Consider the following 27,598-nt stretch of genomic DNA (forward strand, 5'->3'; position numbering starts at 1 on the left):
CCACAAGGACTTTCACATTGAGGACACAGGGTAGAAATGATGGAAATAAATACATTTCCAGATGGAAGGCAGTCATAACAAGGATTTGCTTGATATGCCTTCCTCTCAGCATGTTGCTCGCTTTCACCTTGTATTAGTGTCTCTTCAAAATCTGTAGCACTGTTGGTAACGGATGACCTACACTCGAGCCCCGAGGCTTCCCAGTTCTTAATGTTCATACCACGTTTTTAAAGGTTAGCTTTAAGCCCATCTCTAAACCTCTTTTGTTGTTTCTTAGTTGGTAGGTTGTCATATTCTACAGATCCGGACAGAAGCTGCACAAAGCTGTCTGGTGTGGGACTCCCCAAGGTCTGGCAATGAATCTTCTACAAGTCCCAAGAAAATGAAAAAAACTCTCTCAGTGTCATGTGCTATGGGTAAGAATATCAACAACTCTAGCAGTCACTGGATGTGCCAGTCCAATTTTAAAAACATTTTATTTTTCTCTCTCTCTTTGGACAGTCATATTACCTGGTTTGTCCGATTTTACACACATTTTGGGATCATTTCTAAAATCTGCTGACTTAGGCCATATCTACATGGCCAAAAGAAACTTGACGTAGCTAGAGTTACAGTAGAATCGCTGCATCCAGATGTTAATCCACATCAACAGAACACGGATCGATCTCACAGTTTCAATGTTTTGAACATCTATCTTTCCCCCACAACTATGTTGCCACCAGCAAGCAGCTCAATCCCAGAGGCTTGCTGTCAATGGCATAGTGATGTCATTTCTGGTGCCAAGCAATGTGACCATAAGTGAGTGTCCCTTCACTCTGGGAGGAAGCTGCCTGCTGATAGCAATGCACTGACAGCTCCAATGCACTCTTGGATTGATTGGCTGTATGACTAGCCAAAGGGCTCCAGGATGCTTCCCAGCTGCATTGGAGCAGCTTCAAAGTTCTCGAAATTATATTTACAGTATCTGGTTTGTGTAGATGCACTTCTAATTCTGGTCAGCCTCTCCAACCCTTGTCTGCACTGTCTCTGTGATATCACAGAGATAGTCTCAGGTTTTGGGTCTGAAATATCACCTATGGGATGCTAATGACTAGACTAGTCTAATATCAAAATGATGTCATTATACGGAGACAGACAGGCAACCTGATATGTCTGGAGTTTTGTTTTTGTTTTTTGTTTTGGATAAGCTCCCTCCCCAACATGAAATTGGAATGTCACAAGTTAGTCCAAAGTATTTTTATTTTATTTTTTCGTGTCAGGAGCGACTTGAGAAAGTACAAGTTGCTTCTGGTGTGAGAGAATTGGCCGTCTGCAAGGACGTTACCCAGAGGATGCCCAGATGTTTTGATGTTTTTATCATCCTTGTGGGAGGCTTCTCTCATGTCCCCGCATGGAGCTGGAGCTGATAGAGGGAGCTCATCCTCACTCTCTCTGGGTGGGATTCGAACCTGGCAGCTTTCAGATCAGCAATCCAACCTTCATGTCACAAGGCTTTAATCCACTAGGCCACGGGGGGTCCTAGTCCAAAGTATAGTGAGCCTATAGAGTTAACAGGTCCAACCCAAAATGGGTCTATCTGAGACTAATGACTTGAGTTCGGCAACCGTTTTTATGGTTTGTGTGTGGGGCTCATGACATATATAATTTTCAAATAGGTTTAAATTCATATTGCTATTGTTCTCTTATTTTTGGACACCATGTAGCAAGGGAGCAACTAAAACCAAATGACTTCCTGAGTTGTATCAAATTCACACCATCACGTCTTGCTAGAAATTCAAAGGGCTTTTTTCCCCTAGTAAGCTAGTTGGCAGTTGGGGGCAAAGAGCTCAGGTTTATTTTAGCAGTAACCTTGATGGCACAATGACTGCCAGGTATTAATATAAATACCGGGCACAGGAGCACTTGAAGAAAATCATACAGAAAACAGAATATTACTTGGGATCACATTATACACCAATGTGTATGAACAGAGTAACTACTCAAGTTGAAAGTAAACTAGAGCATTTTGATGGCCCTCTCCCTGGTATTTGTGCAAGTATTTCTCGTTACCAGCATTGTGGAAATACCTATATATCCCTATTATACTTTTAGAAACTGGACCTGTGCTTCTAGGGGCCCTTCCACACTGCCCCTATAGCCCAGAATCTGATCCCAGGTTATCTGGCAGTGGGGACTTATATATTCCAGTTTAAAGCAGATAATCTGGGATCAGATCCTGGGATAAAGGGCACTGTGGAAGGGCCCTAAGGCACAATCATGGGAGTTGCAGTTTGGTGAAGCACCAGCACTTTTGGGCAAAAAAGTCTACAACTCCCATAATTCCATAGCATTGGCCCATGGCAGTTGGAGTGATGTCAAATTGCATTGATTCTACAGTGTAGATGCACCCTAAGGCAGCCATGCATCCATAACAGCAAAAACACTTGCCTGCTCAGTGCTTGCCTATGTACATCTAAACAAGTGAAGCCTCCAGCTGCATAATCCAGACAATTAAGCTTCTCCCTCATATTAATTGTATATACTCTATGGATTTAAATTGGCAGGGCCAGACCTCCCATTAGGCAGTGAGACTCTTAGCAGGTACAGAGAGTAGTCATTCTGAGAGCTATAGTCTAGAAAAGGAATGTTATTTGAAGCTCTAGGCTTCAAATGCTAGGTGTGCTGTGTGTTCTTTCTCAGGCCTGCACAGATACCGCAGTCTGCCAGATGTCTGAATTCCAGTAGTTCTGCCTGCTAGGGTTTGCTACGCAGCATCACCAAGTGAGATGGCAAAGAAATAGCCAATTCTTCAAAACCCTTTTAATTTTTTTTGAATGTCAGTTTGGGACATGGACAGAATGCTGCATTCATTTCCCAGGGGAACAGTTCCAGAACCGGTCCAACTGTTCAGATGGGTCCAAAGTTGGATGACGGTCTGAATTCTGAACCAGAATTTGGACAATCTCCCAACTTGGGTTAAAACAGGGCAAGGCTGTGATAAAGTGACTTTATCCCACCTTGGATCAGCTCCATGTGGCATTTGGACACCAGGAAGCTGAACCAGTCCCTATCTGACCTAAATGGTCAGTGTAAACACACCCACAGACCAGCCTTTAATTCTATTCAGATGTTTTAAGCAAGTACCCAAAGGTACTTTGCAAAACATTTTAAAAGAGTAAATATGGTAACTAGTTGTTAAACAGCACAATAGCTTTGATGCCATAAACAACTGCATTTGAAAAAAATAACACACCTCCTCAGAACTATAATTGAGATGTGAGCATATAGCATCTTGGATCTTAGTAAATACCATTGAGTTTTCTGGGCTATCTGGCCATGTTCCAGATGCATTATCTCCTGACATTTTGCCAACATCTATGGCAGGCATCCTCAGAGGTTGTGAGGTCTGTTGGAAACTAGGCAAGTGGGGTTTATATATCCAGGTAGGGAGAAAGAGCTCTTGTCTGTTTGAGTGATTCCAGCCATGAAAGCCTTTGACAACACCATTAACTATATCTGTCCTAGTCCCCTTTTTGGGGGGAGGGGCCCTGGTGGCGCAGTGTGTTAAAGCGATGAGCTGCTGAACTTGCGGACCAAAAGGTCCCAGGTTCAAATCCTGGGAGCCGAATGTGCGCCTGCTGTTAGCTCCAGCTCGTGCCAACCTAGCAGTTCGAAAACATGCAAATGTGAGTAGATCAATAGGTACTGCTTCGGCAGGAAGGTAACGGCACTCCATGTAGTCATGCTGGCCACATGACCTTGGAGGTGTCTATGGACAACACCGGCTCTTCAGCTTAGAAATGGAGATGAGCCCCAGCCCCCAGAGTCAGTCACGACTGGACTTAACGTCAGGGGAAACCTTTACTAATCCCTTTTTAAACAATTTTCCTTCTAATGCTTCATTTCAACCAGCATTGAGTGGCTGGGATCCAGAAGCCACAAATTTTTAACCCCTTTTGCCTCTTAGGCAAATCTGTAGAATGAATGCAGTTTGAAACTACTTTAATGGCTCAGGCTCAATACTATGGGAATTCTGGGAGTTGCAGTTTCACAAGGTCTTTATCCTTCCTAGTTTTTTCAATATACCTCGCAACCTCTGAAGATACCTGCCATAGATGTGGGTGAAACGTCAGGAGAAAATGCTTCTGGAACATGGCCATACAGCCCAGAAAACACAACAACCCTGCCTTTATCCTTGTCTGCCAAAGACAAGGATAACAAGCTACAACTCCCATGATCCCATAGCATTAAGCCATGGCAGTTAAAGTGGTGTCAAACTGCATTAATTGTACAGTGTAGATGTACACTTAGTGCTGCTCTAAGTTATTGTAGGCAGTAAAATTGAACATAATAAACACAGTTCCCCTGTGGCATTATGAGGCTGCCTGCCTAATGCCAGCAGGGAAATTTGTCAAGGGGCCCAAAAGAGAACTTTTGGCCAAGGGTCTCTTCATACTAAAAGTCAAACGTTCCCAAAGCATCTTCCAAGGTTAATATTTTCCCCACTGGTTTGTAGATAATCCTGTTTCTTTTTCCTGTAGAGTAGCAGGGTGGCTAATATGTTGTCCCATGTATATTACAGGCAGTTCCCAAGTTACAAATGATTTATAGTTAAGAATGGTGGTGAGACAACAGGAAGTGAGAGAAATCTACTCCTCGGAAGGGAAATTCACTCCTGAAAGAGTGATCCTGGGAAACTATGATTCTATATTCTGGTAACTTTTGAAGTCAACCTTGTAGAACAGGCATGCAGTCCTTCAACTTCTTTTAATTCTTGGTGGCACTCCTATTTCTCTCTCTGGTCTCACTTGTTCCAATGCAAACTCTGCTAGTGTACTAAATAAATACCGCGTCCCTTTGTTCATCAGCTCCGCCTTTTGATATGGACTTTGTTTTCACAATAAGCCTGTCAGACTATTCAGGAGAAACGACACACCTTCTGCAAATCCCCACTTCAATACACAATAGTACTGCCCTGTTTTCCACTTGGGCCCCATCTGCTCAATCCATTTTAATGCAGTTTCAAACCATATTGAAGAAAGTGGTTTCGCTGTACAGATTATTACATAGAAAATTGTAGAACCTGTGTTGTCAAAGGCTTTCATGGCCGGAATCACTGGGTGGTTGTGAGTTTTCTGGGCTGTATGGCCATGTTCCAGAAGCATTTTCTCCTGATATTTGTCCCTCATCTATGGCAGGCATCCTCAGAGGTGGTGAGGTCTGTTGGAAATTAGGCAAGTGGGGTTTATATATTTGTGGAAAGTCCTGGGTGGGAGAAAGGACTCTTATCTGTTGGAGGCAAGTGTGAATGTTGCAAATGGCCACTTTAATTAGCACTGAATGGCCTTTCAGCTTCAAAGCCTGGCTGCTTCTTGCCTGAGGGAATCCTTTGTTAAGAGGTGTTAGCTGACCCTGATTTTTTCATGCCTGTCATTCCCCTGTTTTCTGGATGTCATTCTTTATTTACTGTCTTGATTCTGGTGTTGTTTAAATACTGGTAGCCAGATTTTGCTCATTTTCATGATTTCCTCCTTTTTGTTGAATTGGTCCACATGCTTGTGGTTTTCAGTGGCTCCTCTGTGTAGTCTGACATGTTGGTTGTCAGAGTGGTCCAGCATTTCTGTGTTCTCAAATAATATGCTAATCAAGGTATCCAATTGCAATATTCACACTTGCCTCAAGCAGACAAGAGTTCTTTCTCCCACCCTGGACAATCCACAGATATACGTATAAACCCTACTTGCCTAATTTCCAACAGACCTCACAACTTGCCTGCCATAGATGTGGGCAAAATGTCAGGAGAGAATGTTTTTGGAACATGGCCATACAACCCGGAAAATTCACAGCAATCCTAGAACCTGTTTGCAGCCCAGATGGTGATTACACAGCCACAGACCACTGATGTGCATGAAAGATGTGCATGGATTTTTGTGGGAGTTTATTGCCTGATCACCACAGTTTGAAGCTAGCCCCTGAATTGCATTAAATGGTCATGCTTTCCAAGAGTGTTGTTTTGAAGCTTGAGAAACATCTACAAAATCCTAAGGTTAAGGTAAAGGTTTCCCCATGACATTAAATCTAGATGTGTCCAACTCTGGGGGTTGGTGCTCATCTCCATTTCTAAGCCGAAGAGCCGGTGTTGTCCATAGACACCTCCAAGGTCATGTGGCCAACATGACTGCATGGAGCGTTACTGTTACCTTCCTGCCGGAGCAGTATCTATTGATCTACTCACATTTGCATGTTTTTGAACTGCTGGGTTGGGCAGAAGCTGGGGCTAATAGTGGGTGCTCACCCCGCTCCCTGAATTCAAACCTTCGACCTTTTGGTCAGCAAGTTCAGCAGCTCAGCGGTTTAACCCACCGCACCATTGGGGGCTCCCTACAAAACTGTATCACTTGTAAAAGTTTAGGGATGCATCAGCACTAAGGAATTAATACAACTTGATACCAACTTAAGTGCAATAGCTCAATGCTATGGAGTCCTGGGAGTTGTAGTTTGGGGAGGCCCCAACACCTTTTGTCAGAGAAGGCTAAAACACTGTAAAACTATAAATCCCATGATCCCATAGCACTGAAACATGGCAATTTAAGTGATGTCGAATTGCATTCATTCTATAGCTCTAATTCTGTCGTAACCATAGTCTCAGTCTGAATTATCAACACAAAATCTATGACGTCCCCTTTACAAATGACCCACACCCCCGCCCATTACTCTAAGGGCCGCCCAGCTGTTTGAGGCATAACTGTTGACGGACATCTTCCTTAGCCTATAGGAAGGGAGCGCTGAGAGCCGCAAGCCAATGGGAACGAGAGAGGTGGAGATGGAATCAGGTTCCAGGAAGTGGCGGCTTCAGAGTTGAATTGAGTGAAGCAGGAACAGAAAAGGGCTGAAGGTAGGCTGGTGGGTGCTCTTGTGATCAGTTGTAATTTTGGGTGGGTGTTGTCTGTATTTTGAAATATACTTCAATCATACTTATGTAAACTTTTGCATTGTTTTTCATTTGTATAGCTCAAAACATGTTGTTGTTAGCCGCCTTGAGCCCCACTGTATGGAGAAAGGGAGGATATAAATGAGTATCATAATCATCACCATCAAATATCCTGCTTCTGTGTTGAGGAAGCTGTGTTGCTCTGTATTGCCAGGCTTGTCCCTGGGTTATAAATGTTATTTCCTAATTCCTTTATCATAAAAATATGGGAAAATTTATTAAACTGCACAAATTTTGTTTTTGAGGGACATCCTACAGCACATTTTGCCATAGTTTTTCAATGAATATCTCATAGGGTCACAACCAATTCAACATAGTTTATGGCAGCCACAAAAACAAAGTTTCTGGAGTTTAGCACATATAGTAGAGTCTCACTTATCCAACATAAACGGGCCGGCAGAACGTTGGATAAGCGAATAAGTTGGATAATAAGGAGAGATTAAGAAAAAGCCTATTAAACATCAAAATAGGTTAAGATTTTACAAATTAAGCACCAAAACATCATGTTATACAACAAATTTGACAGAAAAAGTAGTTCATTACACATTAATGCTATGCAGTAATTGCTGTATTTACAAATTTAGCACCAAAATATCACGATATATTGAAAACATTGACTACAAAAATGTTTTGGATAATCCAGAATGTTGGATAAGTGAGTGTTGGATAAGTGAGACTCTACTGTACTTTCAAAGTAAGCACCACACAATTAAATAGAAAATAATAGTTTCAAACCAGAAACAGAAAAAAATTCAAATGTTGCTACATAGTGTTATTCAGGCATGGGCAAACTTGGTCCCTCCAGGTGTTTTGTTCTCCCAACTCCCACAATTCCTAACATCCTATCAGCTGTTAGGAATTGTGGGAGTTGAAGTCCAAAACACCTGGAGGGACCAAGTTTGTCCATACCTGGTGCTATTACTATGTGGCTCTTTTTGTTAAATGCTTTTAAGTGAACTTTCGCTTATGATGAACCCATAGATGAAAGCCTTCCGAGTCATCACAGACTCGGAGCTTTGGCATTCATAACATCACCCATCCACCTGCAGTGTGATCTTCCTCTTTTCCCTCTGCCTTCTAACTTACCTGTCATTATTGTCTTATTTTCTAGTGAGTCGTATCTTCTCATGACAGGGCTAAAGTACAACAGCTTCAGTTTAGTTGTCTTGGTTTCTAGGGAGAATTCAGTATCTGTTTGCTCTTGGACACTCATTTATGGGACTTCTTAGCAGTCCACCTTATAGAATCATAGAATCCTAGAGTTGGAAGAGACCTTTTTTGGCCATCGAGTCCAACCCCTTGTCAAGAAGCAGGAAAATTGAATTCAAAGCACCCTCGACAAATGGCCATTCAGCCTCTGTTCAAAAGCCTCCAAAGAAGCAGCCTCCACCACACTCAGGGGCAGAGAGTTCCACTGCTGAACAGGTCTCACATGAAGTTCTTCCTAATATTCAGGTGGAAGCTCATTTCCTGTAGTTTGAAGCCATTGTTCCGTATCCTGGTCTCCAGGGCAGCAGAAAACAAACTTGCTCCCTCCTCTAGCATATCTGCAGAACTCTTCTATTGCTCCACATTCAAATTGAATTTGCTGTTGTCATCTTTCTTCAATGTCCAATGTTCAATGTCATACAAACAAGTGTTTATTATTATGCATTATCTGAAATAACTACAGCACCATGGGAGTTACCTGCTATTAAAGTATCTTATCAGTTACAGCCAGATTGCTTTTCTTCCCCTTTGGATCTATTCGATTGATATCTCCGATTGCTCAATTTCCCTACTTCTCCTTTATTTAAAGTGTTACTCTGCAGATTTGGACTGCTACCGGCAATCAGTAACATCTGGAGGGCAACACTTTGCCTACCCCTGATTTTAATCAAAGGTGAGCAACTTGAATCTTTCCAGATTCTAGACTACTCAAGATGGGATATCCCCATGAGTCCTAGCCAGTTTAGCCAACAGTGAAGAAACATGGAAGCTCCCGTCTGAAGGACAACAAGTATCTAATGCTGATTTAACGAAAGGAATCTCTGAAAATGTATGACATCTCTCATTGCGTTTTCAGATAGAAAGTAAAATGTCAAAATGCTTTGCATTTGCTGTGTTGTTGGGTTAGGCTGAAACACCCTCCTGTATTTCCTACGTGAAACATGGAGCTGGAATGAGTTCTGAAACTGAGCAGGAAAGCAAACAGACAACAAACAATAACTTTGGTTAAAGGGTCCTACCAATTGCCAGCACTCATTTCAGTCCAACCTAACACATCACTGGTAGACATCAGTGTTTTTTAACATTTCAGAATTATGCAGACAAAAACACAGTCTGCATGAGCAATATCTAATGCATGTATGGTAATCCTTATCTGATGACTGTGTACAGCACAGCGAATGTAGCCAGAGATTGTTTGCTGTTTGTTAAGAAGTTCTCAGGGCCTAACACTTGTCTGTAGCCGTAACATCTGGTTGTTTGCCCTTGGTTGTAGTTTTGATATTTCTAGCATAGCACAATTGACAGGGCTCATCAAACAATTCAGGCCATGGAGAGACATCAGCTGTTGGCAAAATGGAGTTGATCAGGATCACTACAACAGATCAGCCTGCAGTTGAATCTTTAATTCTTATTTTTACACCAACACTTCAATAAAGTTGTTCATTATTATCCTCCTACCTATTACTTGAGCATGTAAGAAGTAATAACTGTTTTCAGAAACTGTAAGGTTGAATCCTATGCCTGTCTCCCCAAAGTAAGCCCCTTGCAGTAACTGACTTGGTAGCTAGAGCGCATGGGCATCAAAAGGTCTTGGGGCACCTTAAAGGCTACAATTTTCTCATTATTATTTGACCCATGGCATGGTGGACAGTGAGAGTCAACATGGTGTAATGGGTTTCACATTGGACTATGATTCTGGAGGCTACTTAATCATGGAAACACATTGACTTCTCAGCTTCTCAGGAAGGCAAACACAAGAAAAATCTTGCCATCATAGGGTTGCTATATGTCAAGAAAGCACACAACAGAAACAACTGCACAATATGCCGCATTGTAGGCTGTTTCATCATTGCATATCTGGGTAGAGGGGTTAGAGTCCATAAAATCTTATGGTAAATTACATTGTAACAATTTGTCATTAAAATGTCACCAGACTTTTTTTGCATCAGACTAACACAGCTTCACCCCGGGGAAAAGGTTCATGGGATTGCAAATTAATGCAAATAATTTGGTTTGTTCCATCAGTTGAGGTGGTGGTGACTAGGAGCCCTCTAACAATCCCCATGCTGAACCTTCTAGTACCTCTAGCCTTCAGGTCCTGTCTGCTTTTTCTTGCTTCTTGTTGGTTTGTGTGTTTTCAGGGCTGTTCTTTCATACTCAGTCCTTTTCTCTTTCATTGTTGTTTCCTTCCTTTTCTCATTTGCTTAAGTCTATTTACTGCAGTGTTAAATTCAAAGCATATATGTTGGCTGGGCAGACCTTCCTTAGTTCTTGTAGACCTAAATAAGCATGCCTTCCCCCTCTTGTTTTAATACTGTTCTGTTTGAACCTGATGTAAGTGTCCATGCTTTTAGCTGCAGCAGCAGAACAAGAATTGGTGAATGTGCTTTTGCCTTGGAACAGGGAAAGATGTCATAGTGACAGAAGGATGTACTCACCACAAAATCTTAGCAGAACTAGTTTGGTTGAATGGGACGCCAGTGGATATTAGATGCCCTGTCTATAATATGTGGAGGAGAGAGAGCTAAGTACAATAGTTAAGTTTCAAAACACATGAGCTTTATACATAACTAACATGGCACAGTCCTATATTATCTGCTTCCAGTTCATTGGGCCTGAAGACTAATATCCTAATCAATCCATTATTTTGTAAACTGTTACATTTCTTTGAGAACTGCCTACAGATTTTTATACCTGGCACTTCACAGTATTTTGGAAAGTTGTGAACTGAAGTTTTTATTCAAAATATTTTTTCCAGTTTAGTTAAGGATCTAATTCAGTAGTTGGGGCGCTATGTCTGTCCACATTTTGATGGGTGCACCTACAATGTAGAATTAATGCAACTCAACACAATTTTAACTACTATGATTCAATGCTATGGAACCATGGGAGTGGTAGTTTTACAAAGTCTTTAGCTTCTCTGCCAAATAGTGCTGATGACTCACCTCTGTTCTTCAATATGGTGTCTTTCTGTTCCTCTTGTTCCAAAACTTTTCCATGGACAAACATAGCATTTTTTTATCATATTTGGCCTGGCTTGTGCAGTTTTCCTAAGGTGTTGATTTTGATCAGAATAGAAAACAGTGGCCCTCTACTTTTACTTTGCTGATCTAATACAACCTTTTCCCCACCAGGTGACAGACACTTCTCTTCTGTAAGACCATGTGGGATCCCAATGCAGGTAAAATAGGACAACAGTTCTTATGGGATTTCTCTATTCTTGGTCAGTGAAATCTTGAAACTTCAACACTCAGAATTTCTGACAAGGACTTTGGGAGATGACATCTAAAACATCTGGACCAAAGTTTAGGGAACATTATGCCCTTCTGCCCTGATAGGTAACAACATCACGGTTGTTACTTCTGGCTCCTTCTCCATACAATTTATAAAAGAGCATAAAGGTTATTCGGGGTTTTGTCAGCTGTCTTTGATCTCCAGGTCCCAACTGGAGGCAAAAGAAAAAAAAATAGAATGCATGTGCTTTTTAAAAAGGGACAAAGTAATCACCAAGATATCTCTGGTGCCAAGGCATCTCACCAGCATTAAAAATTATCCTGATGACAATAGCAAGTATTTTGCGACAGTAATCCTATCCAGAGGCAACCACAGACAATTGGTATAGAACTTGGAAAAAATGTGGAATGTAACGTCCATAATCCCTTAGCCTATGGGACTTACAATCTTAAAAATAATATTTCCAAAGAGTGGATTGATTCTAGTGAGCTTGGTTGGATTGATTTCTGGGAAGGAACTAGCTTGCCTCAGGTTGTTTGGGAAGAACTGCCCACATGAGTGGCTTTCGCTGCATACAAGATGCTTTCCTCAGTGACTCAGCAGAATGCTTTGACTGCACCGACACGTCACAGGTGGCTCATTCGGAGTTTGCTACTAGAGATGTGATACACACACACAACCTTCTGTCTGCCTTCTCTTTTTACGATGCCATTCAAATAGCCACCTTAAGAGATACTCAAGAAATTGAACTGTCTTTGGGACACAAAAATCCTCGTGTCAATTCAGACAGAAGCTCTTTTTTGCACAAAGAATAATCACTTTTGCAAAACTCTCCTGGTGAGCAGCCAAATCACTTCAAGCAACCTAGTTCCGGGTGAAGGTGTTCAATGGACTGTATGGTGGCTGCTCATGCGCATTCTCCAGTCATGATGGAGAAAGGGAAGATATTTCCTGTAGCTTTCAAACTTGATAAGAAGACATTCATAAATTGTAATAACATAATGTACTGGGACCCAACATATCCCATGAACACATTTCACACACACACACACACACACACACACACACACATATACACATGCACATACACACAGAGGTGGGTCAAAAAGTTTTGCATCCTATGACATAAAATTTTTATGAATGAACATATAACAGCAGCAGTTGCTACAGATGCTAACCTGAACTATCCACTATGCAAAACTGCCATTCAACATACTTACCATAAATTTGTACACATTTTCCGCCATCGTTTAACCAGGCATCAAAACCATTTTGGAAAAATTCAGGGTTTTGAATTCAGATTTTAAATCTGTTATACCATCATTCAAGTCATTGAATCTGAAATCACATAGGTTGTCTTTTTGGACCTCTGAAATACAACCTATGTGGTTTCAGATTCAATGACTTGTATAACGTCAAAACAGCTTTAAAATTATGAGTCACAAGGCAAAACCCTGAATTTTTCCAAAATGATTTTGATGCCTGGGTTAAACGATGGTGCAAATGTGTACAAATTGATGATGACTATGTTGAACGGTAGTTTTGTGTAGAGGATAGTTCAGGCTATGATCTGTAGCAAATTCTACTGTTATATGTTCATTCAACGTTTTTATGACACAGGACACCCTTGTATATGATTTATTACAGTATTTCACATAGACTCAGAGGTTTCTCATTACGTTCATGCAACACAGCTGACACACTAACCTGTGATGATACACAGTTTGGAAAGATCTGGGCTCGATACTGTCATTCCCCTGCTGTTATGGGCCTGACAGATTAGTACTTGGGAGGCCTGGGTTTTAGCCCAGGGAATAAAACATTTTTTGTCTCTGACTGCGAGGATGCCTACTCTGGCAAAGTTGCCAGGTACAGCTAGACTGCAGTGTCAGTATCTGCCTTAGACATTCATCACCAAATGATTGAATATCTTTTGCCTTGCAGCTAATCACACTTTCTTTTGTTTTTCTCTCATTTTTTTAAATTTCAAGGCCAGCCAGGCACCTACCCTGGAGCAGCCTATCCTCCTAACCCTTCTTACCCATCTGGCTTTAACCCTGCACACGCTCCTCCTGTGAACCCCGCCTTCCCTCCAGGGCCTGTCCCTGCTGGCTCCTACCCAGCTCTGCCCGGAGGCATTCCAGGGCAGCCTGCTTATCCGCCAGGGCACCCCATTCAGCCTCCCTATCCTGGGCACCAACCTGGTTACCCTGTCCCACCTGGTGGCCCCTACCCTCCGCCTGCCCCCGGCATGCCTGGAGGAATGGGGGTTAACCCTTTGATGCCTGGGGGCATTGCCATGGGGCCGATGGATAAGAAGGCCGAAAAGAAGATGAGGAAGAAGATGAAGAAGGCCCACAAGAAGATGCACAAGCCCCACAAGCTCCACAAGCTCCATGGCAAGGTTGGTAGAAGAGATAGGATGGGAAGGGATGAATTGGAAGTGGTAGGAGTTTGGATCAGGAGCTCCTCTCAGTTACTGCCAAGGAGACTAAGCAAGGGTGGCTTGTTTTGCATTGTACCTGTCAACCTTTGCTTCATGGCCTGCAGGGTATCAATGATGGAAGCCTTCCATAGAAGCCAGGCACAGTTTCTGGGAAGTGAGGGAAGACAAATGGAGACATTAACTTTCCTGGAAACTAGTCCTGCCTTTAAATTATCATAAAAGCGAAAGCTGGAGATGAAGTGAGTCAAAAGAACTCACTTCACAAGTAAAATACAATTTACTTGTATTAAGGAGATGCTTCTGTGTGACCTAGGAATGGAGAAAGCATGGCTTCCTTGATGATGTTGAATTTGGGCTGCCATTGACTTTAGGCCCCATCTATACTACCATATAATCCAATATCTTGGGAAAAATTTCCTTACTGTAAGTGCTGTTTCTCCTGCCAACCTAGCAGTTCGAAAACATGCAAATGTGAGTAGATTAATAGGTACCACTCCGGCAGGAAGGTAACGGCGCTCCATGCAGTCATGCTGGCCACATGACCTTGGAGGTGTCTACGGACAACACCGGCTCTTTAGCTTAGAAATGGAGATGAGCACCAACCCCCAGAGTCAGACATGACTGGACTTAACGTCAGGGGAAACCTTTACCTTTTTCTAAGTGCTGTTTAGCAGTGGAACTCTCTGCCTTGGAATGTGGTGGAAGCTCCTTCTTTGGAGGCTTTTAAACAATGGCTGGATGGCCATCTGTTGGTGAGGCTTTGATTGTGCTTTTCCAACATGGCAGGAGGTTGGACTAGATGGCCCACGTGGTCTCTTCCAACTCTATGATTCTATATCAAATCCTGGTTATCTTCTTTTTCACTGGGTTGTATGGCAGTGTAGAGTCATATAATCCAGTTCAGAGCAAATAATCTAGAACCAGATACTGGATTATATGGCAGTGTAGATCCAGCCTTAACCAGATAAGCCTGTTGTGAGGTTGAATAAAAGGAAGCATTAATCTACATTCTCCCACACTTTCCATAAGGATATGCCTAGGGGGTCTTGCTTCTGTACATATGTCCTGCTAACTCATAGTCCTCAAGGTCCTATTACATTTATATTTCATCAGATAATTTCCATTATGTTTATCCCAAGTACATTTCTGCAATCAGAGGAAGTGCAACATCCCCCTCTTTTAAATAAAAATAACATATTAACAAGCTATTTTGAAAATAAAATAAGCTAATATCATGAAGTCCCCAGGGGTAGATACTAGATTCTGGGCCACCACATTTATCATACAGACACTGTTTAAAGCATTGTTAAGCCAAGCTGGTGAGTATTAGGGCAGGAACTAGATTTTCAGGACTGGCATGCGCTAAAAACACCTTTAAAATGCTCCTAGCGTATTCAGTGTGAGAAAGCACTCTCATTGCAGCCTATAAAAATAGACAAGCCTTTTAACATATGTTAAGAATGGTTCCTTCTCTTCTATCTAGTTTATTATTTCACTCATTTGAAGATATTTATTTAGTGTTTGTGTGTGTTTTCATACTTGGATGGGTCTCTGTTAAAAGCAGTTATCCTTAACCTGTCCTGCTCCAGCCTCACTCTTACCCTCAAATTGTAAAATGGAATTTATTTTTAATATATTATAATCTAGTAAGAGTTAGGGTAAAGGTAAAGGTTTCCCCTGACATTAAGTCCAGTCGTGTCCGACTCTGGGGGTTGGTGCTCATCTCCATTTCTAAGCCGAAGAGCCGGCGTTGTCTGTAGACACCTCCAAGGTCATGTGGCTGGCATGACTGCATGGAGCGTCGTTACCTTCCCGCCAGAGCGGTACCTATTGATCTACTCACATTTGCATGTTTTCAAACTGCTAGGTTGGCAGAAGCTGGAGCTAACAGCAAGCGCTCATTCCGCTCCCTGGATTCGAACCTGGGACCTTTTGGTCCGCAAGTTCAGCAGCTCAGTGCTTTAACACACTGTGCTACCGGGTATGAATTGGATAAGATTAAACCCTTGTGCCGGATGAACTGCTGACCTGAAGGTTGGGTTGCTGACCTGAAGGTTTCCGGTTCCAAACCGCAAGACGGGGTGAGCTCCTGTCTGTCATGTCTAGCTTGTGGGGAGAGAAGCCTTCCAGCAGGAGGTTAACACATCCGGGCGTCCCCTAGGCAGGGTCTCTGTAGATGGCCAACTCTCTCACACCAGAAGCGACTTGCAGTATGTTCTCAAGTTGTTTCTGACGCAATTTTTAAAAATATGCTATTTTGAATATAATTTTACTTTTTTTGTATTTATCTACTTCTCTTGTTTCTGTCATTTTCCCTTGCATATTTCTCCTCCCTCCTTTCCCAAAAGGTGGACATTTTATCCTTACTTTAGTTAAGATGACAATCTATTAACTGGGGATTGGTATATGATCAAAAAATACTCGTTGCTCTTAGAATCCTGTTTTGTATCAGAAGGACAATAACAAGATTAGCTCAGTTACTAAGTGGATTATGAAGTTAGGTTATTAGCTCTGCATGGTTCTCTTGGAGCTGAAGGTGACAATAAGGATCCTTAGCAGTGATAGTGTTGGCAGAAGAGGTCCAGAAGGGGAAAACCAGAAAAACAGCAGTAGAAATAAAGGAAAGCATAGAAATAGTCATAATTCAGAGCATGTTAAATGTATTTTAACAAAGTCTGAAATTAGCAGAAGGCATCTACTTGGTTTACAATTTGTTTGCAGCATTTTACTGTTTCAAATTGTATTTTAGTTTCTAAATTCTCTAAGACAAATATGTCTATTGACGTTTGTACAAGTATAGTTCTGAGCACAGTGACTGTTCAGAAATTAGCTCCTCTGCATTCATTTGTTTTATTCGCAATTATGTACATATGTAAAGCATTACACAATAAGCATTGCTTCTTAAACTGTGGGTCCCAACCCCAAATGGCGTCCCTTTAGCTCAATGTTGGGGTCATGAAAAAATTGGAGATAGTCAAGGGTTTCTGAACATTGCCCATTTGCACAAATCTGTTAGCAACAACATTGCGGTGTTTATAGTGGAATGTGCAGAAAATGTTTCAGCTGTATTACAAAAGGAAAATCACAGTAGTCTAATTTATTATCAGTAAATGTTCGATTTGTACACCTATTTTATATGCCTATATACCTGCCATGCAGTCATGCTGGCCACATGACCCTGGAGGTGTCTACGGACAACGCCGGCTCTTCGGCTTAGAAATGGAGATGAGCACCAACCCCTAGAGTCAGGGGAAACCTTTACCTGGGATCATATAAATGTTTCTTGACAGAAAGGGGGCATGAGTGAAAAAGAGTCTGAGATCTTGATTTGTCTAAACCTTCTCTTGATTTTGCTCAACGGCTACCTGGCCTTCACACAGGAAGGATGGTTGAATTGACAAAGGCTTCTGGAGCCCAGCAGTAGCAATGTGGTCCATCAGCTGTCACTTACAATATACTACAATGTTTTTGAGGTGGGAAAGAAGAAGTTGGGTTTTATGACATTTTTGTTAAATTTCTGGAAAGCTGAAATATCCTGTATATTTTCAGAATCTTGCCTTTAAAAATACGAATAATAAACCAATCTGCAAGTATAGGAAATGGGTTTTGCTGTTTGTATCATGCTAACGTTGACACCTGATATTTTCTGGAGCTGGGAGAGAAGAAAGCCTGATTAGATTTCAGCAATGAAATATTAACATTGACATCTCATGAAGTTTTCCTATCTCTCTCTCTTGTTTCCAGCATTCCTCCTCCTCTTCCAGCAGCAGTGACTCCGACTGAGGCCAGCCCTTCCTTCCAAGCTGCATCCTATCCTTGCGCCCCTCTTCTTGCCTCCCACTTAAATCTACTGAATTGTCATTGGATAAAAACAGCACCTGCTTTCTGCCTTGCGGACTTGAGCCAAATATCAAGCTTATCTCATTGGCCCATGGACTCCTCTACGAAGCTTGGGGTTGCTAGTTGATCAGGGATGGTGTGATTGCACTGCTGCATCTTAATAAATCTAAGTGGTAGACCAACCCAGTCACCTTAAAAAGAGAGCGCATCTGCAAACATAGTAGCACCCTTTAGCCTCCTGTAATGCAAATCATAGAGCCATACAACACACCTGAGCTTTCTCAGAGGCTCCAAGCACCTGGAGTCCAGTTGAATGATCCCTTTAAGTTTAAGCTGAGGTTATGATTTCAGGATCCTGGACCTAAGTGCTATTAAAAATCATTTGCACTTCCCCCTCTCCCTCTTTAAAGGAGAGGGGACCTCATATTTGAAATGCATTTGGAGAAGGCATTTTGCTCATTTAGCATAAACAACAACGATAAGTTTTGCTAAATGACAAAATATGTTTGATCAGCAATGATCTCCTTGAAGGGCACACATATTTAGTATCTCCATACTTCAATTTAGTGTCTGAGTTCTTTTTTTTCTTTCATGAAATGTCTTGTTTGGGATGCATCTTACGAAAGTTGGTTTGTTTTCTTTGTTTTTCTACTTTGGTGTGAGAAAAAAACACATGAGCAAGTCAGTAACCCTCAGACCCCCCTTCTACACTGCCGTGCACCCCAGGATCTGATCCCATATTATCTGATTATCTCAGATTATATGGCAGTCAGGCATGTAGCCGGGAGGGTGGGGGGCTTGAGTGGCTTCAGCCCCCCCCCCCCCCGAAATTCTCAGGGTGGTCTGCGAGAAGGCCTTACATTTATTATTTAAACTGTTATGTTTGTACATATCATGATCTGATCACCATGCTCAATATATATATATATATATATATATATATATATATATATATATATACACACACACACACACACACACACACACACACACACACACATACACACATACATACATACAGTAGAGTCTCACTTATCCAAGCTAAACGGGGCGCCAGAAGCTTGGATAAGCGAATATCTTGGATTATAAGGAAGGATTAAGGAAAAGCCTACTAAACATCAAATTAGGTTATGATTTTATAAATTAAGCACCAAAACTTCATGTTATACAACAAATTTGACAGAAAAAGTAGTTCAATACACAGTAATGTTATGTTGTAATTACTGTATTTACGAATTTAGCAGAAAAATATAACGATATATTGAAAACGTTGACTACAAAAATGGCTTGGATTATCCAGAGGCTTGGATAAGCGAGGCTTGGATAAGTGAGACTCTCTCTCTCTATATATATATGTATATATATGGGCCCCTGGTGGCACAGTGCGTTAAAGAGCTGAGTTGCTGAACTTGCGGACCAAAAGGTGCCAGGTTCAAATCCCGGGAGCGGAATGAGCGCCCGCTGTTAGCCCAGCTCCTGCCAACCTAGCAGTTTGAAAACATGCAAATGTGAGTAGATCAATAGGTACCGCTCCGGCGGGAAGGTAACGGCGCTCCATGCAGTCATGCCGGCCACATGACCTTGGAGGTGTCTACAGACAACGCCGGCTCTTCGGCTTAGAAATGGAGATGAGCACCAATCCCCAGAGTCGGTCACGACTGGACTTAACGTCAGAGGAAAACCTTTACCTTTTACGTATGGGGGTATTGGGATAATGATACAAAAGGTTTGCCAGGGTAGATCCTCTCTCACTCAGACTCAGCCCCCCCCCCCCCCCGCCGAACCAAAATCCCCCCTTCCCCCCCTCCCCGAATCAAAATCCTGGCTACAGTACTGATGGCAGTGGAGACTCATATAATCCAATTCAAAGTAGATAATCTTGAATCAGATCCTGGCATATAGGGCAGTGTAGATCCAGTCTCAGTGAGCTTAACTATAGCATTACATTTGTGGGCATGTATTTGATTGGACCAAAGATTATCTGATCTGAGGTGGTTGAGTGTCTAGAATGGGATAGTGTGACCATAAAGGCACTCTTTACAGATTTTATATATCACATGCTGCAAGCTATTGCATCAGGAAGAAGCCTGTTCTTTCTGTTTACCCCAAGGTGTCTTCCATGCATGGAAAGTGTTGCTTACGTAGATGATACCCAGATCTGCAAACTGGTCAGCCAGTTAAAAAGTATATGTCCTACAGGGATGGGTAACTGTTTTACCCAAGCTGTGTTGGACTACAGCTCCTACAATGTCTTTGGGGCTGATGGGCAAAATGATATGGACAGCCGAATGTTCCCTTCTGTCCAGTATGCTTTACCGGGGCCGTATGGACTATAGTGAAGAAAGACTTCTGAGAAGTAAAATTCTGTGACTTTACTCTCCTTGGGGAACAGATATTGAAACCAAAATGGGACCATATCTTCGTATGAATGTGTGTGTATCCTATATCATATTCTTCTCTCCGCCGTCCAGCACTCTGGCAATGGAAGCAGCATGGCCAATTCTACCTGTCTTGTATTTGTTGTCTCTCAATAAAAGATATTGATATTAATACTCAACTAAAGTTGATGTGTGCTACTTTTTATGTGTTAATCCTTAAGAAAGGAATCAAAGTCAAAACATAAGAGCATTTGTAGAAAGTCATCTTTTGTTCTCAGAGGCAGAACGGTGCGACATAAGGTCCAACAGATCCTCCCCTGCTCTTAGTTCAAGCTGTGATTGCTTCTGCCGTTAGCACAGACTCTGCAAACATGTATAAACTGCAAAGCGTGGGTATGAAAATGCCATGGCACATGGACCTGTATCAGGTTTAGTATGTTTCACCTTGGAATCAACATAAAGGGTCTCAGTGCAAAAAAGGTGAGGAGAGATGAGGGTTGAATTTTGATTCCTGCATCTATTCTCCATTTAGCCAGAACATAATTACTCATTTAGCCGCCTTGCCATCTAGTTGCATTTCATTTTTTAAATGCAGAAAGGATTTTTTTAAAATGGTGGTCTGGAAATTAGATTTACTTTACGGTGTTCAGAATTGTGGCTTGTGGCTTTCTTTAATCAAGTAGCCTCCTATTTGAAAAACAGCTGCTTTGTATTTGACAGCTAGAAGGGGGGGGCAAGTTTTTGTTTGGCTCAGTTTCACATTTCCATCCACATCATTGCAAAGCAGAGGTGTGTCACTATCATCCTTCATTGGCTATGCAAAATAGGCTGAGGGAAACTGTAGACTAACAACATTGTTAGAGGGTCGTTCATTGGTGATCTTTGATGGGGAAGAAAAGAACAGAGAAAAGTGGTACATCTCTATAAGGTCATGTAAGGTAAGTGTTGCTGTATGATCTAAATCACTGAGGCTCCTTCCACACAGCTGAGTAAAATCCCACATTATCTACTTTGAACTGGAATATATGGCAGTGTGGACTCATGTTCAAAGCATATATTGTGGGATTTTCTGCCTTCTGAGTTATATGGCTGCTTAAAACTCTTCCTTTACTGTACACAACTCATCTTCTCCTGATGGTTAGCCAAGATGGTCTTCAAATCAATGGTCCACAAGCAAATACAAAGCAACAAAAACCCATGTAGCTTTGGAAAATAATTATATTAGCCATTAATTTGTGGCTAAATCCAATTTTAGTGGTAACTACAACAGACTGGGTCTACTCCAGTTGGAACTAAAATAGATTTTAGAGTCTGACATCAAAGAAGATATCTTGCCTCGGATCAGAGGTTGGGAGAAGGGCCAGGCAGCAAGGGAGGTATGGGTATTGGTGAATATGGCTATAGCAAAGATCTTGTGAATGTAAAGACTCCTTTCGGAACTGAACCATGAACTCTTGTTGCTTGTTCTGTTTCTATCAAACAATTCCTGAAGAAATTATGAGAGCTGGAAGAAACTTTACATAAGCCAAGAATACTCTGGGCTTGAGCTTCTTTTTCTTTTTTGTTTGTTTCAGTTACAAATGCCTTGCTCACCATTAACTATGCTGGTGTGGGCAGATGGGACTTGCAGTCCAACAACATACCAAGAGCTGCATCTTTCACAAGCCCCCCCCAAAAAAAAACTAAAAAAAAAAAAACTGAAGTGTTGCAGAGCATACCGTAAGCTCTGGTTTGATGAAGGCTGGTATAATTAAGTACATTTGATAAAATAGCTGCTGCTGCTGCTCAGTCATTTAGTCGTCTCCGACTCTTCGTGACCTCATGGACCAGTCCACGCCAGAGCTCCCTGTTGGCTGTCACAGTCCCCAGTTCCTTCAAGGTCAAGTCAGTCACTTCAAGGATACCGTCCATCCATCTTGTCCTTGGTCGGCCTGTCTTCCTTTTTCCTTCCATTTTCCCCAGCATCGTGATCTTTTCCAAGCTTTCCTGTCTCCTCATGATGTGACCAAAATACTTCAGCTTTGCCTCTAATATCCTTCCCTCCAGTGAGCAGCCGGGCATTATTTCCTGGAGGATGGACTGGTTGGATCTTCTTGCGGTCCATTCCTTATGGTCCAGCTCTCGCATCCATAGGTTACTATGGGGAATACCATTGCTTTGACTATGCGGACCTTCGTTGCCAGTGTGATGTCTCTGCTCTTCACTATTTTGTCAAGGTTGTCCATTGCTCTCCTCCCAAGAAGTAAACGTCTTCTGATTTCCTGGCTGCAGTCTGCATCTGCAGTGATCTTCGCGCCTAGAAATATAAAGTCTGTCACTGCTTCCACGTTTTCTCCCTCTATTTGCCAGTTATCAATAGGTGTAGTTGCCATGATCTTGGTTTTCTTGACGTTTAACTGTAACCCAGCTTTTGCACTTTCTTCTTTCACCTTGGTGATAAGGCTCCTCAGCTCTTCCTCACTTTCGGCCATCAGAGTGGTATCATCTGCATACCTAAGGTTGTTAATGTTTTTTCCAGAAATTTTAACTCTGGCCTTGGATTCGTCAAGCCCCGCATGTCGCATGATGTGTTCTGCGTACAAGTTGAATAGGTAGGGTGAAAGTATGCAGCCCTGCCGTACTCCTTTCCCAATCTTGAACCAGTCTGTTGTTCCGTGGTCTGTTCTTACTGTGGCTACTTGGTCTTTATACAGATTTCTCAGGAGACAGACAAGGTGACTTGGTATCCCCATACCTCCAAGAGCATGCCACAGTTTATTATGATCCACACAGTCAAAGGCTTTAGAATAGTCAATAAAGCAGAAGTAGATGTTTTTCTGAAACTCCCTGGTTTCCTCCATTATCCAGCGGATATTGGCAATTTGGTCTCTTGTTTCTCTGCCTTTTCTAAACCCAGCTTGGACATTTGGCAACTCTCGCTCCATATATTGCTGGAGTCTGCCTTGCAGGATCTTGAGCATTACCTTACTGGCATGGGAAATAAGTGCCACTGTACGGAAGTTTGAGCTGTAATTTAATAGCTGTAATTTAGGAAATACTGTGTTTCCCCAAAAATAAGACCTAGTAGAGGTTTTGCTGTATTGCCAAATATAATACTTCTCCCGAGAGTAAGACCTAGCAGATCTTTGAGAACAAAAAAATAATATAAGACACTGTTTTATTTTCGGGGAAACATGGTAGATCCACATTTCATGTTTTAAATCTGGAATTCAAACTCACAATGTTGAGCTTAAACCAATTGTATGTGAATGTCATGATCAAGCCCAGTGGTTCTCAACCTGTGGGTCCCCAGATGTTTTGGCCTTCAACTCCCAGAAATCCTAACAGCTGGTAAACTGGCTGGGATTTCTAGGAGTTGCAGGCCAAAACATCTGGGGTTGAGAACCGCTGATCTAGCCAAAACCAATCCCCATTAGTTTCAGTGTGAAATGCTGATTTCTGTTCTGACTTTGTATTGTCAATCCACTACCAGGATAGCAGGTTTAAGAACTGTTTAACTTTCTAATAAAAAATGATATTTTATTCTGGCTGAACTACGCCTGGGATATGTCTGCCAATGACCCAGTTCTCTTCAATAGGAGATTACCCTGCCTGTGCAAACATTGTCATTATGAAGTGTAACAATAGGATGATCACAATTATTTTGCTGCTGACTTTTGAATACTGTTGAGATGTTTTCCCCTGTCACTTCTGTGTTGCATGCCTATGCATGTTCTGGAGGATGTTTGGTACCTTCAATCCATTTCCATTTTATGGCAATCTTATAATGGGACTTTCCTGGCAAGATTTGTTTAAAGAAGAGGTTGCAATAGTCTTGCACTAAGATTGAATGTAATATGCCCATGATTGCCCAATATACTTCCATGGCTGAGCATGGATTTGAACCATGGCCCCCCAGAATCCTAGTTCAACACACAAACCACTAGACCAACTTGGCTTTCATCCATGCGTAGTTCTATGCCTTCAAGTCATTTTTTTTAACTTATGGTAATATTATAGGGTTTTCTTGGCAGAATATCTTCAGAGGAGCTTGTATCTGAGGCTGACAGAGTGTGATTTGCTCGAAATATACCCTAGGTGTTTCTGTGACCAAGGAGGAATTCAAATCCTTCTCTTCCAGTCCCAGCACTTAAACCATTATATATCATGCTATAGTAATGATTTGTGGGAACTGAAGACATAGAAATGGGAAATGATATATTATCTCACAAGTGTGCAGTATTGTGGGGCTGCATGGGTCCTAACAGGCAAATGTTACATTACACACCACATAAAAATAGCCCACAACTAGGATTATTTAGTAGAGTCCTGGGCTTTGCCTCCAAATCCTTGCTAACAATGCCTTCTGCTGTCTTGAGGAAGCTGCCTGTGTCTCAACCTTTTCCACTTGGGAATAAAAATGATTGACCTCATAGGTTTGCTGGTAAGTTGAAATAAATTAAAGCTCTTTTTGCATATGATGAGTTCATTGATTTATGAGAAATAGTTTGACACAGCTGTCTTTAATGCTCTCTCTGTTCTTTAATCTCTTTGGTGTATGTTTGATTGCAGGCGGGGAAGCTTTATGAAGCATAAAAAGTGACAGGGTTGTTGTATGTCTTTCGGGCTGTGTGGCCATGTTCCAGAAGCATTCTCTCCTGACGTTTCGCCCACATCTATGGCAGGCATCCTCAGAGGTTGTGAGGTATGGATAAACTAAGTCAGGAAAGGAAAGAATATATATCTGTGTAGAGTCCAAGGTGTGGCAAGAGTTCTTTGTCACTGGGAGCCAGCATTAATGTTTCAGTTAATCACCCTAATTGGCACTGGAAATGTTTTGTCCCTTGCCTGGGGGCATCCTTTGTTCAGTCAAGTCCTCATTGTGTTGGTTCCCATCTACTGTTTTGATTTTGGAGTTTTGTAATACTGGTAGCCAGATTTTGTTCATTTTCATGGTTTCTTCCTTTCTGTTGAAGTTGTCCACATGCTTGTGGATTTCAATGGCTTCTCTGTGTAGTCTGACATGATAGTTGTTAGAATGGTCCAGCATTTTTGTGTTCTCAAATAGTATTCTGTGTCCAGGCTGGTTCATCAAATGCTCTGCTATGGCTGATTTCTCTGGTTGAATTAGTCTGCAGTGCCTTTCATGTTCTTTGACTCTTGTTTGGGCGCTGCGTTTGGTGGTCCCTATGTAGACTTGTCCACAGCTGCATGGTATCCGGTAGACTCCTGCAGAGGAGAGAGGATCCCTCTTGTCCTTCGCTGACCGTAGCATTTGTTGGATTTTCTTCGTGGGTCTGTAGATAGTTTGTAGGTTGTGCTTCTTCATCAGCTTCCCTATGCGGTCAGTAGTTCCCTTGATGTATGGTAAGAACACCTTTCCTCTGGGTGGATCTTTGTCTTGACTCTCATGGCTTGTTCTTGGCCTTGCAGCTCTTCTGATGTCTGTGGTGGAGTATCCATTGGCCTGTAGAGCCCAGTTTAGGTGGTTGAGTTCACCTTGGAGGAGGTGAGGTTCACAGATTCTTTGTGCACGGTCTGTCAGGGCTTTGATTGTGCTCCTTTTTTGACTAGGGTGATGGTTGGAGTTTTTATGAAGGTATCTATCTGTATGTGTAGGTTTTCTGTAAACTGTGTGGCCCAATTGTTGATTGGGTTTGCGGATGACCAGAACATCTAGAAATGGCAGTTTTCCTTCCTTTTCTTTTTCCATGGTGAATTGGATGTTTGGGTGGATGCTGTTCAGATGGTCCAGGAACTTGCTGAGTTCTTTCTCTCCATGGCTCCAAATTGTGAAGGTGTCATCTACGTATCTGAACCAAACAGTTGGCTTTTTTGGTGCTGTTTCTAGGGCCTGTTTTTCAAAGTATTCCATATAGAAATTTGCTACTACTGGGCTGAGAGGGCTCCCCATGGCCACTCCATCCTTCTGTTCATAGAATCCAGTGTCCCACTGAAAGTAGCTAGTGGTGAGGCAATGGTGAAACAGGGCTGTGATGTCTTCTGGGAAGTTTTGTTTGATTAGTGTGAGGGTGTCAGCTACTGGGACTTTGGTAAAAAGGGACACCACATCAAAGCTGATCAGGATGTCCTTGGTGCTTAGATTGAGGTTGCTGATCTTTTCTATAAAGTGTGTAGAGTCCTTGATATAATGTGCAGTGAGCCCAATGTGGGTTTGTAAAAAGTGAGTTGGAGCATGTTGGGGATTCACCAGACTGTGGAGCAAAGAATGGGAGAGCACTGCAGTTCCACATCCATTGCCCATTAGCAGATCATAATTGTCAACATGCTAATTACTGTGTATCAGGATGAGTCATCTGCTGCTTGTTTATTTCTGAATGACATTTTGCAGTTATAGTTCAGTATGTGGATAATGGCAATTACAAAGATCACTGTTAATGCTGGGCCTGATTCTGTTACCTCTGTAATATATTGTTTTATACACAATGTTTACATTATCTCCGGGGTTCATTTTGCAAACCAAACAAGAAGATCAGGCAGTTTTACCCAGCATCTTCCTTGTAGCATTCAGGCACAATAAATATCCAGTATCACCTATTTATGAAACCATAAATTGTGTACAATTCTGTAGATAGTAAAGTATATAATTCTGTAGATTGATCTACTTCATACCCAAAGGCCTAACAGCAGGAAACCAGCAAGTTGAAGCTGACTTTACACAGCCGGCTTAATTTTAACTGGTTTAATGTAATACATAAAACATTTAAAATTCAATATATTCCCTCTGTTTGACATACATATGTGTATGTATACACACACATACATAGATTTTCCTCAGTTAACAAAGCTGGTAACAAGTTCCTTTTTATAAAGCCTTGTATGCCCAATTGCCCCCATTTATCTTTTCATCTGGCTAGCTGTGAGTTTTTTGGCAGCATCAGCAATGGCAGGATGATGAAGGAGAGATGAAGGAAGAATGAGCTGCAGCAGTATCTATAATTACGTAATCTATTAAAGCTTGAGATGGGAATGAATGGCCTGGGCTGTGGCGCAGGCTGGTGAGCAGCCAGCTGCAGCCAGCTGCAACAAATCACTCTGACCAAGAGGTCATGAGTTCGAGGCCAGCTCGGAGCCTGCATTTGTCTTTGTCTTTGTTCTATGTTAAGGCATTGAATGTTTGCCTTATATGTGTAATGTGATCCGCCCTGAGTCCCCTTCGGGGTGAGAAGGGCGCAATATAAATACTGTAAATAAATAAATAAATAAATAAATAAACACGATTCTGATCAGGATTCTGCTCCCATCAATCCAACTGCAATTGTGTGAATCTGCTCTCAAGAAGCAATATGAACAGCAGCTATCTTGAGAGTCTCTTACTCTGATGTGTGAACAGCAAAACAGATTTTAAAAAGTGAAAAGCAGATTAGCATGCCTCATTATATCTCTCCCCCCCCCCAACATGTTAAAAAGCAAAGATCTATAGACAAAAGTGGGAATCATGAAAAATTGAAGATTTCAAGTGTTTTCTAATTTGTCTGCTTATACAAGGCTCTCCTCATTGTTTTGTTTCACAAATGGATG

The 27,598-nt window shown here is 41.9% G+C and overlaps 2 protein-coding genes across 3 annotated transcripts; one reads left to right on the forward strand and one right to left on the reverse strand.

The window, feature by feature from the left end:
* The first annotated feature begins 846 nt into the window (after positions 1-846).
* On the forward strand, positions 847-20,261 carry prr13 (proline rich 13). Of its 2 annotated transcripts, XM_016991122.2 has the most exons (6): positions 847-967; positions 6,748-6,874; positions 8,769-8,852; positions 11,314-11,360; positions 13,405-13,817; positions 17,604-20,261. In XM_016991122.2, exons 4-6 carry the CDS (start codon positions 11,342-11,344, stop codon positions 17,640-17,642), a joined length of 471 nt encoding a protein of 156 aa, XP_016846611.2. In that variant the 5' UTR covers positions 847-967; positions 6,748-6,874; positions 8,769-8,852; positions 11,314-11,341; the 3' UTR covers positions 17,643-20,261. The 2 variants fall into 2 exon arrangements, with proteins under 2 accessions (XP_016846611.2, XP_008101871.2); XM_008103664.3 differs by lacking the exon at positions 8,769-8,852 and having other exon boundaries at positions 848-967.
* A 4,402-nt stretch (positions 20,262-24,663) lies between these two features.
* LOC134295899 (uncharacterized) lies at positions 24,664-26,321 on the reverse strand. Its single transcript, XM_062969389.1, has one exon. The coding sequence runs from the start codon at positions 26,319-26,321 to the stop codon at positions 24,873-24,875; it is 1,449 nt and encodes a 482-aa protein (XP_062825459.1). The 3' UTR covers positions 24,664-24,872.
* Positions 26,322-27,598: the final 1,277 nt, after the last annotated feature.

Source organism: Anolis carolinensis, chromosome 2 (assembly GCF_035594765.1).
Source record: "Anolis carolinensis isolate JA03-04 chromosome 2, rAnoCar3.1.pri, whole genome shotgun sequence".
In the NCBI taxonomy this organism is placed as follows: domain Eukaryota; kingdom Metazoa; phylum Chordata; class Lepidosauria; order Squamata; family Dactyloidae; genus Anolis; species Anolis carolinensis.

Coding starts and splice junctions, on each gene's coding strand:
- prr13 (XM_016991122.2), top strand. Junction 13,818..17,603: donor TCCACAAGCTCCATGGCAAG/GTTGGTAGAAGA, acceptor TCTTGTTTCCAG/CATTCCTCCTCCTCTTCCAG.
- LOC134295899 (XM_062969389.1), bottom strand. CDS start 26,321: ATGGGCAATGGATGTGGAACTGCAGTGCTCTCCCATTCTTTGCTCCAC.